Genomic DNA, 16696 nt, shown 5'->3' with positions numbered 1-16696 from the left:
ATACTCAACAGATGGCTGTCCAGCTGCCTCTTCAATGCCTCCTGTGTTGGAAAGCCCACTACTTTCCTAGGTAATTGGTTCCACTGTCGTAGTGCTCTAACAGTTAGGAAGTCATCATTATTTTTGTGGGATTTTTTGAGAACATTATTGTCAGGACAATATAAAAAGAGAGAGCCAACAGCAAGCCAAGTAAGCCACTTGCAAATCATGATGACTGCAAATAATAACTTCTTAAAATGTGGACCAGAGTCAGATCTGTGTTGCAAAAAAAAAAAAGCAATAAAAACTAGCAAAAAAGAAAAGAGGTGAGGGATAAGTGTCACATAATGCAAATATGTAAAAAAGAAATGTGCATAAAGGGGCAGATTTCACCCTTCTTATTATGTGTTTGAAATCATCTTCCTCCTCATTATATTATGTGATGACATGATAGAGTTGTGTTCCTGCATTAGATTGTGTTGCATGTGGTTTGTGCAATAGCAGAATCCAATATAATGTGACCTGTTCCTTAATGATGCAAAATTCTATAGGCGGGAGTATTTGGATGATGAATAACCCCATAATGTGTAGAGACATTTCTTAGAAGATGTGTGGTATAGAATAGTTCTAAATATGTAACTGGAGGTCCACTACTATCAGTGACTCAAGCTTTTATAATCACATCACAGAACAGTTACACTCTTGTCAGAGGGTTTTTGCTCAGTACTCTGAAATAAGTAAATATTTGATCCAGTGCATAAGGGAGAAACATAAGGAAGAAGCTGTGAAGAAGTAGACATTAAGCTGTTTTTTTTAACTGATGTGCTATTTCAGTAGAGGCCAAGGGCCTAATAATGGTATCTTGAAGATACAAATAAGTAATGAGGAGGATATAGTGTATGCCAGATTGTAACTGACTATGCATTTGGGGGATCTGGGGGTGACACTAGCATCCTTCCTTCTTTCCTTCAAACATCATCCAATCTTCATGCACATTAATGATTTACCATATGTTGATTGTTGTCAGGCACAACAGTGGTCTCCACACGGCAGCTGCAATGTCTAGACCAGCCCTCGAATCTCTATTTTAGCATGACTGGGTCCATCTTGAAATGATTTCCCCATTGCTCCACCCCATGTTCACAGACTGTAGGTATGTTCACACTGCTGCAATCCTGCAGTCTTAACAGCTTACATAAAGTTACTTTTATGGGATGAAAGTTGAGTGTGTGCAGAATTGCAGTCTTTGTGGCAGCCTGAAAGAGTTCTAGTTTTGGGTTCCATCTCACAATGTTCTGGACCATCTTGAAACACATTCATATGGTATTGTGACCACTGTGAACATAGTTGCATGAATACAAGGCATAGGAGCTTTCAGTTTCGAGGGCTCTAATTAGTATGATGAGTTATATTGTCTGGCTAACAATGACCTTATTGACAAAAGACTCTTCCTTATTTGCAACTCTCTTTAGCAAATATTTACTTATTTTAATATTCAGCCTGCTCTGTCTTCAGAGACCCAGAGCAGGTAACAGCATCTAGAATTAATACCTCCCAAAATGTCACTCCTCTTCATCATGCAAGGGTGGGGAAAGTTTTTCGGTCCAAGGGTCACATTCCTTTCTGGTCAACCATCCAGGGGTCACATCCCAGTGTTTACCAGGACCACAGACAAAATGGGCAGATGTTAAATTGAAAATATCCCCATGCCATTCTGATGCTTCCCCTAAGCTCATTTCAAAACAAAACCTCACAAAACTTATAGTCCTGAACTCAGTAATACTTGTTTAATAACCTTTTAAGTTTTCATGGAGATATGCAAAACACTCAGAGAGAATCCAGAGTTCAAAGTGTAAAACAAGAGGGGGGAAATCCAGACCTCTGTTGGACTTTTTTTTTCTGTTAGTGCTCTCATCATTTGTTGAAATTAATTAAAAATCTGACTACCGATAATCATCTTACTAACCTTGCCCCATGCTCTGATCTTCATCTTCTGCAATTTAAAAGTTAAACAAATGCCTGCCTGATTTTAATTAATTTAAGAAATTTAACATTGAAGTCTATTATAGAGCCAGGCATGCTCAGTAAGAACCAACTGTCAGTGTCCTAAAAGTCAGGCTCACAGCGGTTTGGCTTGCCTAATCAGGTGGCCACAACCACACCAGACATTTATTCCACTTTAAACAGTCATGGCTTCCCCAAACGAATCCTGAGAAGTGTAGTTTGTGAAGGATGCTGAGAGTTGTTAGGAGACTCCCTATTCTCCTAACAGAGCTCCAGTAGCCAGAGTGGTTTAACAGTCAGCTCCTCATCTGATGATTGTAGCTCTGTGAAGGGAATAGGGTGTCTCTTAGCATGTCTCAGTGCCCTTCACAAATTACACTTCCCAGGATTCTTTGGGGGAAGCCATGACTATCTAAAGTGAAATAAAGCTCTGGTGTGGATGTTGCCGGAGACAGCTTTAGTTTAAATTTGGGTGGGAAACTACATGTGCCTACTGTAGAATGTAAAGCTGGGGGAAACACAGAAAAACAATATTGTTCACAATGTTTTCCTTTTTGAAAGAAAATGGGCTTTCCCTCTGCCCAGTGCTCACCCACCCAATCTCCTCCTCTCCCTGTCCCTGCCCCTCCCCCTTCCTCCCTACCAGTCCCCTTCCTCCCCTTCACTCCCCCTTCCCCCTCCTGTCCTCTCCCTGCCCCTACCATAGGTCAGTTTCACCTATCCTAAGCATGATTGCACAGGAGTAAATCCCATTGAGCTCAATAAACATGCAAACGATCAAACCTACCCTTCCATCCTCCTCCCTCCTATCCCCTCCCTCCTGCCCCTCCCCATTCTCCTCCTTCCCATGGTAAGATTTACCTATTCTAAGCATGACTGCATGGGAGCAAATCCCTCTGAACTCAATAAGCATGCAAATGATCAGAACTTCCTTTCTTTCCTCCTTCCCTCTCTTTTCTTCCCCTTCCCCTCCTCCCTTTTTTCTCCCCTCCCCTCTTCCTTCTCCCCTGCCCACTCCATTTCCCTCATGGTCTATTTCACTTATCCTAAGCATGCTTGCACAGGAGTAAATCTCACTGAACTCAATAAGCATCAATCCATTCTCAGCAAACTTGCACAGGATCCCATGTCTTACCTCCCAGATTGAAAAGCAGAAAAAATCACGAATAGGCAAAGAAAAACCCTTGCAGTATAAGAACGTACCTTTAGCCCACAGATATTTCTATTAAATTTTAAAAAGTGGCAAAATGGGGCAGCTATAGTGAATGCACAAGGGGATCAGGGGACCTGACCTCCTCTCTGAGATATTGTACTTCCCTACAAATTTGTAAAAATGCAAACACAATTTGGGTTGGTCTTTCATAGTCCAATCCACTTCCTGTGTAGCTTGGAAGAATTTGGTAACATGTGCCTCTGAGCATATGGAGAGTGGTGGCAACACCTGCAATCAGCTCAAATAACAGAAACAAGATATGTGCTATGCTGATCTTGTTTTAGCAGGGAGGAAGCAACCATATTAAGACAGATGCTATAGTTCAGATAGTGACTTTAAATATGTTTGATTTACTTTGCAATTTTAGTGAAGCATTTTCTTTTGCTTCTGTTTCTGTAAATTTGTGAAGTACCGCAAAATTTGCATAATTTACAATAAAAAGCTCCAAAAACAATTGTGAAATAATGGCACTGACTATTCTGCACCATAGTCTCTAATGCACATGAGGAGTGTCTCAGTTTGCACAAGATAGAACAGCAGGAGGTGAAATATATTCTAGCAAATTTCTAGGTGTGCTCCATGTTTTTAATTGACAGTGCCTACCTTTCCTTAAGTGGAGTGGTTTAAGAATAGCAGGCTGAAAAGTATCTTGGGCAAGTCAAGTTTGTTTTTTCCAATAGCTAGAGTCCTTGTTTACGTAGAAACATATTGTAATCAATCTGATTTTACATCAAACTGCAGTTTCAAACTCAACTGTTAATGTACCCAAAATAGAAATAGAACATAACATCCTGTTTGAAACACAAAAGGCTGTCTTCACCATCATATGACATTGACCAATACAAAGGCTTTGAAATTAATAAAAATGAATTTGACACATATTTCTAGGATGAATAATGAGAGAAATATAATTTTCTAGGTTAGATGCTCTGTACAAACAGTAGTAACACAGGCAAGAAGCAAAGCAAGAAGAACACCAACAAACATATAAAAAATGTAATTCTCCATCTTTGGAGATGGCAGGTGTCGCCACTACTCATCATATGCTCAGAGGCACATGTTACCAAATTCTTCCAAGCTACACAGGAACTGGATTTGACTGTGAAAGACCAACTCAAATTGTGTTTGCATTTTGACAAATGTGTAGGGCAGTACAATATCTCAGAGAGGAGGTCTGGTCTCCTGTTCCCGTAGTACATTCACTATAGCTGTCCAATTTCCCTGCTTTCTAAAGTTTGAATGAAATACCTGTTGGCTATAGGTACACTTTTAAACCACAAGTTTTTTTTCCCTATTAGTAAATTCTCTCCATTTTACCACACCTGCATGACTGCCACCTAGAACTCTCAGGTGCAGTGCTTGATCTGGACCTGAAATGTTTTTTAAGATGTTTTTAAAGTTGATTTTTTAAAAACAAAAAAAATATTTTAAGCTGGTTTTTTAATGTGTTAAAGTCTTTTATTTTATTTGAAGATGTTTTAAAGTGCTTTTATTGTTTTTGTTTGCTGCCCTAGGCTCCTTTTCGGAGGAAGGGTGGGATCTAAAATAAATAAATAAATAAATAATAGACAGACAGTACAAATAACTCAGGGGTGGGGAACTTTTTTTTGTTTCATTCCAAGGGCCACATATCCTCATGGGCAAACTTCCAGGGACATCAGCAGGATCAGATGCAAAAGTGGATGGAGCATCAAATGTGACTTCTACCTTTGTACAATTGTTGACATTCCAGCCATGCAAAAGTCAGAGGGTTCTGCATCCCCGCCTTTCTGCACCTCTCCATTAAAGCCAACACAAGGAACTATCACAGTTCAAAAACACCTTCCAGCCAAGCAAGTTGAGGAGGGTACAGGGCAGGGCTCATGAAAGGTTTGGAATGGTCAAAGGGAGTGTGGCATGGGGAGAGCACCAAGGGTACAGAGGCCTGGAGGGCCGCATTCAGACCTCAAACCTTGTATTAAAGGCCTACCTACAGTAGATCCATTGAACTTAACAAACCTGAGTTAGTCATGTCCATTAAGGTCAATGGTTTTACTCTGGGTAGCACTAGCATTGAATGCAACCCCTGAGGTTCCTCTCCTTGGAGTAAACAAGGAATATAGTAGGAGACTAGGCTGTCCTCTAAGCCACAGAGAGATGTGTCTGAGTGATCCTGGCACATCAGGGGTCCTTGAGTAGAGATAGGGGAGAGCAAAGCCATAGTTAAGCGAACATCACATGAAGTAAGGGATGGCCTGCTAGCCTCCCTTTAATTTAAGAGCTGCTCATGTGTGCCTCAGAGATATGATAGTGCTTTTACTCCTCATGCTCAACAGAGCACATGAACAGCAGTTTGAAAAATGTAAGTGAAATGCACGTTATGAGGTTCCCCATCCCTGTCATATTGACTCACCCAAGGGGTGTTTGATTCTCTGTCTCCCCATCAAGGTGAATATTCTACTCGCTACACCACTCTGGCTTGCCTGCCCCACCTGTCTCAAACAGTACCCAAAAGCTGTTTTTGAGAAAGTGGCAACCCTGTTCTGTCCTGCTGGATCAAAATAACCTGGATCCCATTGCTATAAATTTTGCACCCTGCTTTTAAATGCAACATATTTTCAAAGTCCTGCCTGAGTGAAGATGATGGAGATCAAAAGAGATAGGCTCCCAGGGTTGCCATCTTCTCTCTGTCCGCCATGGCTGCAAGGCAATATGTCAGGCAAGCCCCTCTCCTGCTACTTGAACCTAAGTAGGGAAGCTTCCCTCACATTTCTACCAGCCCTTTGAGGATTCACAGAGGTTCTCTCAGGCCTTTTGCTTAGTGGATGTGGGTAAATTCATGCCCTGCTGCACCTTCCGTTCCAAAACCTGATGTACACATGCATCAGAGTGAGGTGATAGTCTCCTGAAGTGGTAGAATGGATGGAAAACTAAAACCAGAGCGGCAACATTTAATTGATTAATTAGATTAATTGATTAAAATATTCTGATTGATTAAGAAGGTACTGTCAGTAAATTAATGAGCAAAATGTTTACATTCTATCCACACACACACACTTAAAAATCTCCAGACAGCAAGTGTCATCTTAAAGGAAACATTTCCTCCTGTTTGAGAGAGATTAGAGATCAACTCTTCTAAAATTGTTTTCTGCAATACTATAATTTTAAAATAAAGAACATATAATGCAAAAACTTTTTTCTTTTTATACAACTGCTTTTTTCTATTCATATTCAACTAATTGTGCAATCCTATACATATCTCCTCAAAAGTATGTCCCAGTGAGTTCAGTAGAACTTCCTTCTGAGTAAGTGTATATAGAAATAATTGCAGATGAAAATTCATGAAATCAATATGATTAAGATAATTAAATTGGTTATAGAATTAATTAATTAATCTCATGACAAAAACTGACAAAAACTAATAGTTCACTCTTAATGTGGATTAACATTCCCATATATGCAGGATCCCCAATATGGTCCTCGTGGGCATGATTGTGCTGTCAGACACTCCTGGTGTGTGTGTGTGTATTAAAACATGTTTAGGGTGAGGGTTTTTTGGTGGGGTTGTGTGGGGTGGGATATTTGTTGGTGATGTGTATGTAGATGTGTTGCCTTTTCTTTGCTAGGTATGTGTGAATTCTTCTATGAAATTGGTGTTTTGTGGCTTCAACACTTTCACAGATATTCAAATGATAAACCCTGAAAGTTTGGGGACCTCTGCCAAATATTGTAATGTGATGATGTTGATAGGCTGGATTTATCAAGCAACTGATCTTAGCTGTACTGACTAGCAGGACAGATTAACTGAATCAGCAACTCTATGCAATTCCTCCATTATTATTTATTTATTTACACTTCTTACAAGGGCAACATTGTTAAGAACATTTGCTTCGGAAATAAAAGGGGGAAAATCATATTTCTGGTGGAACTTCACTGATCTAGAAGGTGATCAAAATTCCTAAGACACAATATATGACACATAGAAAATCAATTATAATGAATCCAGATAGTATTCAGTGAGCTATGTAGGTTTATCGATTCCAGGCTGAATGTAAACATGTATTGATGGCTGGATTGTGAACAAATATGATCCTCCTGGGCTATAGAACTAAGAACAATGAACTTTCACAACTACTGGGTTTTCTTGGAAATCATTTTTGGAACCCTTTATAAGACTTGTTTGCTTTATTTTGTTTTGTTTTTAATACTAGCACTTCACATTTAAGCTTTTGTTCACCAGAACAGCTGCCTGCTGTTCAAAGCTTGAGCACATTAAAATAAGCTTATGTCACATAGCCAATATCTTAATCTTGTGTTAAATCATCTGGAATAACTGCATTCACTGCTTCTGTATACCTAGCCAGTGTTCTGGATTGGGACGTCACACACATACCTTGTCACATAAGTGTTAATGGTGAAAGAATGTACCCTTCTGTCTTGATTTAACCACCTCGATTGCAAACATTGCCAGGATAATTAAAGGTCAAGCCATAAAGAATCTTGCATTCATGCAGCTACAGCTGATTCTTAGATTTTTAACAAAGAAGAAAACCCTACTGCATTAAGTGGAACTGTCTTCCTTGTAAGTCTTCTTTTCATGACTAAGGGTATAAAGGAGCCACTGCTCAGTGATGGAAGTACACCTAAAGAGTACCTGCCATCTTAGATACACATGAGAGGCAAAGGTTGATAGATGGTTAGTCAGAGTTCAGTGAGCAACTTGCAACGATAGATAAGCATCAGGACCTTGGATAGTGTGCTTTGGGAACTGGAGGCAAGTGAAATGGCCAAACAAGAAACAATGCCATAGAGTTCTGAATGTATTTCTGCTCTGTTTAAACTTTTCCAAAGAGCCACAGGATGAATCACTTTGGATTGAGATTGGGACCCCATCGCAACAGCAGGGATGGGATCTGTTGGCCAGTGCCAATATAAAAGCAATCCATCAACCTAACAGGCTGGTATCAATTTGAGCTTGTTCTTTCTCTGCTTGCCACTGCTCTTACTGATCTTCTTCCCCCTTGGGAAAAATAGTTAAACTAACATTGATATTTTTAAAATATCAATATTTTGAAAGGAAATATTGATAAATTAAAGGAAATATTGATAAATCGAAGGAAGTATCAGTAAAATATCAATATTAAAATCAATAGTTTAGAAAGATTTTTTTTAAAAAAAACCATTTCCAAAAACAGCTGTGGAAAATCACTACATACAAATCTGATCAGCAACTATAGTAAATAAGCAAATTAATGGAAAATTCAGTGCCTAATCCAAATTGGACAGAAATTTAGCACATCCCTTGTATACAGTATACATTTTAGGCACCCTTATACCACTTTCTGCAAAAACTCCTGGGAACTGTAGTTTGTTAAGGGTGCTGAGAGTTGTGAGGAGAATCCTACTTCCCTCACAGAGCTACAATTCCCAGAGTGGTTAAACAACCAATCCCTTTTCCCAGGGAACTCAGGCATCATAGTGGTATCATAGTGCTTTAAATGTATAGTGCAGATGTGGCCTACTGTATGTCCCACTGATTTTAATATGGCTTATTCTCATCTAAGTGTATGTAGGCTCACAAGTTTAGTTCATGATGGTAGAAGTAGAGCTAGTAACTCCAAGTATGAAAGAAGTTGGGGGAACTCCATTAACCGCTGCAATAATATGAATAGGTTTCAACCTAAGTGGCATAACACTGTTTTAAATGTATAGTGCAGATGAGGCCTATGACACATAGAATGGACATATAGACTGTACTGTTTTCCTATATGCTAATTGCACATACATTGATGTTGTTATGGACCAAAAAGAAGCTTTTTTTTTAAGGGGATTTGAGGTATTATATTTTATTAGGGAAATTGTTAATTTCTCCCCCACTCACCACATTCCTGACCCAGATTCCCACCACCACCACTACCCAACGCTATTATCAGAAGAGAGGGAGAACCATTCTTGCATCTCCATCATTATGACCTGAAGCTAACCCAATGGTGATACCTCAAGTGTTTTTTGTTTTGCTTTGGCTTGGCTGGAATGTGTCCATGAACTCTAATAATGTATCTTGGTTGCCTGGATGAAGGAGGAGAGAGAGGTGTGAGAGTAGTATGTAAAGTAGCCTACTTATTAAACTAACATTTACATTAATTGCTCCACCCACCACTAGCATGTGGCTCTTGGAAGGTTGCTCAGAAGGGAATGCAGCCCTCAGTCTGAAAAAGGCTTCCCAGTCCTGGGCTAATCAATAAGGTCTAAACTACAAAGCATGTTACCTTCGGTGTTGCTCCTGTGATGATTTGAATCCCACTGAGAGCTGAAATAGACACTTAGGAAACTGTTTGTCAGTCTAGCCCTGTATTATCTGCTCTGTCTGGCAGCAGCTCTTCAAGGTCTGTGACAGAAGACTTTCCCATCACATGCTGCCTGATCCTTCACTAGAGGTGCCAAGGATTGGACATGGAGACCTCAGGATGCAAAGCTCTGTCTCTGAGTTTTGCACCTCTTCAAAAATATTCCTATAGGAAGATGTGTGTTCTAGGGTCTCTGGTGGAAAATAGCTCTGTTAACATCTGGTGCCCTTAAGGGAGTTGTAGTCCAAAACATTGGAAGGGACCACGGTTGGTGAAGGCTGGCTTAGATGCTTGAGACTTCCCAAAGTATCTGGATGGCCATTGTGGGAAAAGAATGTTGGGCTAGATAGACCTTTGTTTGGAGCCAGTAGGGCTCTTCTTATACTACCATGTACTTAAAATGTGACTAATTTTCATCACATCCTAAATATTGCCTTAAATCTGTCCCATATTAAAACAATGGGTTGCATACATGTGATTTAACATGCCCTTTTTTAACACATTAAGAAAATACCAATTTAAACAAGTTAAGGTATCTGTGTTACATGTGGATTCTTCTATGAATTGTTTGACTACATCATTCAATTGTTGAAGGCAATTCACATACACACACATACACACTTTCTCGTGAGTGATTTTAGGGTTTGTCAATTAGTGCCATATTTATTTATGTTTCATCCTCAAAAACACGTACAAATAATAAATTATAGAGTAAGCTAATGTTCTGTTTTGTAGCCTGTAACATGTTACTTTTATGCAGTAAGCATAGAAGAAAACACAAGACATAATGGCTGCATAATACAGAACATAAAGTACAGGGGGAGGACTGAGAAGAAATCAGTTGTATTTTAAGGCTCCAGATGAAGGCCTTGGAGGGTGTAATTTTTTTTTAGTTATCTCAAAGGGCAAATTACTTTCAATGAGATTTACAAATGGAGTGTGTCAGGCTTGCGTTGGCCTTTTCTGACAGTATGAAAAGTTGCACCTACCTAGGAATGAAAAAAAAATGTCAATTTTGGTTCTCTCAGTTTCTCATTTTCCCAATCTTGTTCAGTTCTCCACATTTCTGCAGCAATTTCTGTATTTTTTTTTTTTGGTCATGAAAATTCTTCAGCATTTTAGTGCAAATTTCTCCAAATAAACACATTTTGTATGTTTTTTAGTAAAATGTACACTGTTTTGCAAACATTTTTCCCTGATATAATGCATTTTTGTATGTTATGTTCATTAAGATATTCATGTTTTTCATACTTTCCCCTAATTTATGCATTCTTCTAAACATTGGTTGGAGACCTGCATTGCAAAATTCAGATAAGTGTGAATGTTTGAGGATACTATTTCAGTTACTGTATATTGTTTTGGGAAGTGTTTGGATTTGGATTTAAATGAGAAATGAATCAAATTTCTCCCCTATCCCTACATTTAACTGTTTTCTCTTTGCTGCCCTGCACATATTTACTTATATATTGTGGTTTAAGAATGTACCTATAGCCAGCAGTTATTTCTATCCAAGTTTAAAAAGCAGGGAAATTGGGCAGCTATAGTGAATGCACCAGGGGAGCAGGAGACCTGACCTCCTCTCTGAGATATTGTAAAAAGGTAAAGGCGTCCCCGCACTTGTAGTGTGAGTTGTTTCCGACTCTTAGGGTAATGTCTTGCGACGTTTACTAGGCAGACCGTATATATGGGGTGGGATTGCCAGTTCCTTCCCCGGCCTTTCTTTACCCCCCAGCATATTCTGGGTAATCATTTTACTGACCATGGATGGATGGAAGGCTGAGTGGACCTCGACCCATTTTACCGGAGATTCGACTTCCTCCTTCTGTTGGAATCGAACTCCGGCCATGAGCAGAGCTCCGGCTGCGTTACTGCTGCTTTACCACTCTGCGCCATGGAGGGTCTTCTGAGATATTGTACTGCCCTACAAATTTGTAAAAATGCAGACATGCAACTTGAGCAGGCCAGGTTTGTTTTTTTCCAAAATCATTGCTTACATAGTAACATACTGTAATCAATTTGATTTTACATCAACTGCAGTTTCAGATTCAACTGTTAATGAACTCAAAATAGGAATAGAACATAACCTCCAGCTTATCATTAACTCTAATGCTACATTTCTTAAATTAATTAAAAATTGGCCACGGATTTTTTTTTAACTTTTCAACTGCAGAAGATGAAGTATGGGACAAGGTCAGTACAGTACGGTCCCACTCATACGGCAGGTTACGTTCCAGACCCCTGCCTAAAAGCGAAACCCACCAAAAAGCGGAGCTCATTCAATAGAATGGTGCCCGACGCCCAAAAAACACTGTAAAAGCGGAACAAGTGCCATATGAGTGGGACCTTACCCTAATTGAAAGCCGCTCTATTAGTGGAACACCGCAAGTGGGCTGCCGAAAAGTGGGGTCCTACTGTAATAGGATTACAGGTACTCTGTCAACATGGCTGATTTTTAATTAATTTCAGCAAATTATGAGAACTCTGACAGAAAAACGTCCAACAGGGGTCTGGTTTCTCTCTCTCTGTTTTTACACTTTAACTTCTGTATTCTCTCTCACTGTTTATTTTATTGCCGTGAAAATTGAGAGGGTTGTTAAGCAAGCGTTCCTGAGTTCAGGACTATAAGTTTGTAAGGTTTTGTTTTGAAATGAGCTTATGGGAAGCATCAGAATGGCATGGGGGCATTTTAAATTTAACATTGCGGAATGTGAAAAATCCATGCTGGCTGTATAGTAAGAGTCTTAGGTCAGAACCCAATGCTGGGCTGAGGGGGTTGGATGCAGCTTATCTCCAGTCTGAGCTGACTGTTTCCCAGTTCTGCTGGGCTACACCAGCATAAATCCCTCACTCCTGTCCAGTCAGCACAGGCTCACCCAGCTCAGCTGAGACTGGCATAAGTGAAGCTGATGTAAACTGGTGTCAATCCTGAAAAAGGGGTGTGTTGGGGACATGTCAGGGGAGGAACCAAGGTGAGGGGACACATCCAACTCTTGTTCAGAGTGTTCCTGCAGGTCCTAATTCAGGAAAAAGGTTGGTCTAATAAAATAAATACACTAGCAGTAAGTGGAGATGGCTTACTCCCTGGTAGGGGTATTTCAGAGGCTTTTTACTTTCTGGTCCCTGCATGCAGCTTCTGGCTAAGCCAGCATTAAGCCAACCCAGAGGTTCCTGAATGGCAATTGAACGCGGCAGAACTTTACACCAGCTTCTTATGCCCGTTTCCCCTGAGTTGGATTGCTCTTCACCTCACCCTTCACCATAAATACTAGGGTGGCTTAGAACAATATAATAATATGCAGTTGTAAAAAAAAAACCAATGAATAAAACAGTTAAGATTATTTAAAAAACACAGGTAAAATAATTAAAATAGTTCCAGCTAGAACAGAACAGTATATAATCAGCAAATGAAATATGTGAAGTAGGGGTGGGTGAGTCAGTGTGGGTTATGTAGCAATTTTGTTCTGCCTATTTTCAAAAACTGGAGTTTTTTTCAAAAAAAGAAATCTGCCTCAAAAATATTTATTTATTTATTTATTATATTTATATCCCACCCTTCCTCCCAGTAGGAGCCCAGGGTGGCAATATCTATATCAATATTAAGAACAATAATATTATCAATGTTTCCTTTCATTTATTGACATTTCCTTAAATGATCAATGTTTCCTTTGAAAAAATCAATATTAATTTCAATTTGTGTATGTGTGTGTGTGTGGGGGGGGAGCAGACTGGTAAAAGCAGCAGCTAGTTAAGTCACCCAAATCCTTTCAAACTGACACCGAGAAACGGATCCCATCCCAAATTGAAATATGTATTGTAAATAGTTTTTTTTTAACAAGTACTTTGGTGCTTATATGTACATAAGCTATGCATGCTAGACTCCCTTTCCTAAAACATTCTTAACTGCACACACTTTATAACCATTCACAGGTTCATAGCCAGCTATAATCTATGCATATAGTTACCACAATTATGCTAGAACATAACACCAACAAATTCTGCCTCTGAGGGTGGGAGAAAATGGGAAAGAACAGTGCCTGGTGCCTCTATTTAAGACTCTCTGACTCATCAAGTGTGCATGGATTTTGTCTGATTGGTTTCAGTGATAAGTAGTACCAAAACTGATAATTTCACCTATTATCCATAGCTGAAACAAGTGAATGAGCAAGAAGCATGCATAATTAGGCCGTCTGTAGATGTGTTCAGGAGCCAGAGGTTACCCATGCTTTGCTGGCTTCCAGATCATTACTAAAAGTCAGAGAGAGAGAGAGAGAGAGAGAGAGAGAATGAGCAATTTGATTCTTTCCCTAAGTAATGAGAATTCTGAGATGTAATGTAAAATACTCTGTTGGAACCCAATTTAAACCAGTTAAGGGTGACTTCCTAGGATTTGAATTAGGAATGTACAAAAACATTCCTTGGGGATCATCATAGCTATGTGTATTACACAGTACATTTTAACTGTTGAAACTGTCTTTATTTTTTATATCTATCTATCTATCTATCTATCTATCTATCTATCTATCTATCTATCTATCTATCATCTATCTATCTATCTATCTATCTATCTATCTATCTATCTATCTATCTATCTATCTAATACAGATACAACCTTGGATTTTTTTTGAAAAAAACTCCATTTAAAAGGCTTTTTGGAAAAGAAAGGTCTTCAGAAGACAATAGAGATGGTGCCCTTCTGATGTGATCATTCCCAACCTTTAGCTTGGGGGTGTGTTTGTTCCAACCCAATGAAGGAGGAAGCCTCTCAGGACTTCTTCCCAAAGGGAGGGGGCAAGGGACCCTTTTTCACATGACCTTATTAGCCAATAAGGCTAACCTATAAAAGGTGGCCCCTTCCCAAACTCTTACTCCTCCTTCTTCATTGCTGCATCCCACCATCCCATCCTTTGAGCAGTGTGGGCTTCACCAGTTGCCATTTGGGGCTTAGGAATTTTTCAGTGAACTATCACTGGCCTTTGGGTGCGCCTTTTTCCCACCCACCTACTTCACTGCTCTTAACATTGCTTCTGGTGGGCATGGGCTTTATTTTTGCTGTTTGGTTAATTTGACATTTGGAGTAGGCAGGTTACCTGATGCAAGTTGGGTGGAGGGCATGTCACTAACCACCACCTATTGTTGGCCAGCTTGGGTGGCTGTTTGGTTTGGTGCTCTTGGGGCTTGGCACATGCCACCTGCTGAATGCTGATCAGTGGGGGTAACTTGCATCTGACAGGTCACAGACCCATGACTTCACTTTATGGGAAGATGGATTTTGCCTTGCGAGTTTTACTGGAGCTATTTGGTCCTTAGCAGCGGGCAATACATTTTCTACCTGCCTGGGCAGGTTATACCTGCTCACACTTGTTAGATATGATTGGTGCAAGTTCTAGGTCCTTGTTATGTTTTAAATAAATATAAGCTTTTTACCAGTTCTTGTCTTGTTGAGGCTTTATTCCAGGTATGGGACAAGTAACAGGAATTCGACATTGTGATGGAGAAATTTGTAGGTGCCATCACGCTGTATTATTAACTACTGCAATATTATTCCTATTATTACTACAATACCTCTTAGGGCCAAACTAGGCAAGAAGTGAAATGCATCTTTGCAATTAATGTGCAGGTGTTTAAAAAGCAAATAGCATTAGGTGGGGGTGATAATATCTTTTTATTCTCTGCATCCCTTTCCTTCTTCTTGATAGTTCTCCAAAAATGTCAGTTTTGCCATAAAGAGAACATTCTATTTCTTGTTGAGATGACTGGCCATGCATAGTATCTCTCCTGACCACTATTTGCTAGCCACTTCATTTCTTGCAGCAGTTATTGAATTTGTTATACTTGCATAGTGATCTTTTACTATAATACCTCTCCGAGTCAAAGTAGACATTAAGTTAAATATGTCTTTGCAATTAACATGCAAGTGTTTAAAAATGCAAATAACATTAAGTGTAACAGATTTGATCTTTGTCAGGATCACTGCAGGCAGGGAGGGAGAATTTAACCTGTTCCTGCCCTGCCAAGGACCTGAGGAAAAAACACTCCTTGGAAACTGCTGTTAGCATTGGGAGGAGGTTTGAGAAGCTGGAATGTCCAGGTTCTACTCTTGGGACCAGGCCATAACCGAAGACCTACTTCTAGTGCTGCTACTAGGCCTCGGCAGTCCAGAAGCTCCATATAGCCCACAAAACATAGGGACTGATGCTGCCCACTGTTATTGCCCTCCTTTGTTACTGAAGAGAACTCTGAGGCTTGGCCACAGACTGCCCACGGTAGTTCCTTAGGCTGAGTGACAACCTCTGGATGAAGCCCTGACATTCCTGGGATAGAAAGAAAAAGATAGAAGCATGGAAAACTCCGTAAGATTTCATAAGAGGATATTGCAGGAATGGACAGCTTGCCTCTAGATATGCATGGCAAATACACATGTGCATTTGCTTGAAATGCATAGGAACATAGAAATCTGCCTTAATCCTGAGTCACACCATTGGTTTAGCAAGCTCAGTGCTGTTTACACTGACTGGTAACGGCTCTACAGGATTTCTAATGGGGGGCCTCTCCCAGCCCTACCTGGAGGTGTTGGGGATTGAACCTGTGACCTTCTGCATAAAAAAGCAGACACTCTACCACTGAGCCATCACCCTTTTTATGGCAGGATATTGCATGTCCCATTGTTTCTTTTTGCTTGACACAGCTTAACCATTTGTGTCAACAATGCTGCACAGCCATTCACGGGTGACTATAAAATGGATCATTCTCGATGCAATATGCATGTCAATAAAGCCACATGTGTAAGGATATGGCTGCATCATCTCAAACAGCCGCATTTGAGAAAGAACAAGAAGAAAAGAGGCCAATATCTGATTTAATGTCAAGTTGTTGTTTGTCACCATCTCTCTCTCTCTTTTTCCTCTTTCTCCTAGGTTTGTATCATTTTTCAGTATTGGAAGACATTAGTATTGGTGAACCGGTAGGAAGAGTTAAAGCAAATGACCTGGATATTGGTGAGAATGCAAAGTCATCCTATGACATTATTGAAGGAGATGGAGTGGATATCTTTGAAATCACCTCCGACTCCCAGACTCAGGAAGGTGTTATTAGATTGAGAAAGGTAAACGGCAACTGAAAGAGCGCGTTTGTGGACCTTGGTGTTGCACAAATGAGTTCTTAAAGTATTACTGTG

General features: G+C 39.9%; 1 protein-coding gene across 9 annotated transcripts in view; it reads left to right on the top strand.

The window, feature by feature from the left end:
* Window positions 1–16696, top strand: part of CDH8 (cadherin 8) — a 414305-nt gene that overhangs the window by 246964 nt on the left and 150645 nt on the right. For all 9 annotated transcript variants that reach the window (XM_061593588.1, XM_061593592.1, XM_061593591.1 and 6 more), the window contains one exon: window positions 16437–16624. In XM_061593588.1, the coding sequence (XP_061449572.1) occupies window positions 16437–16624 (188 nt within the window). The remainder of the gene's footprint in view (window positions 1–16436; window positions 16625–16696) is intronic.

Source organism: Rhineura floridana, chromosome 13 (genome assembly GCF_030035675.1).
Source record: "Rhineura floridana isolate rRhiFlo1 chromosome 13, rRhiFlo1.hap2, whole genome shotgun sequence".
Classification (NCBI taxonomy): domain Eukaryota; kingdom Metazoa; phylum Chordata; class Lepidosauria; order Squamata; family Rhineuridae; genus Rhineura; species Rhineura floridana.
The sequence above is the reverse complement of the archived record's forward strand: the minus strand, read 5'-3'. Positions and strand labels throughout refer to the sequence as shown.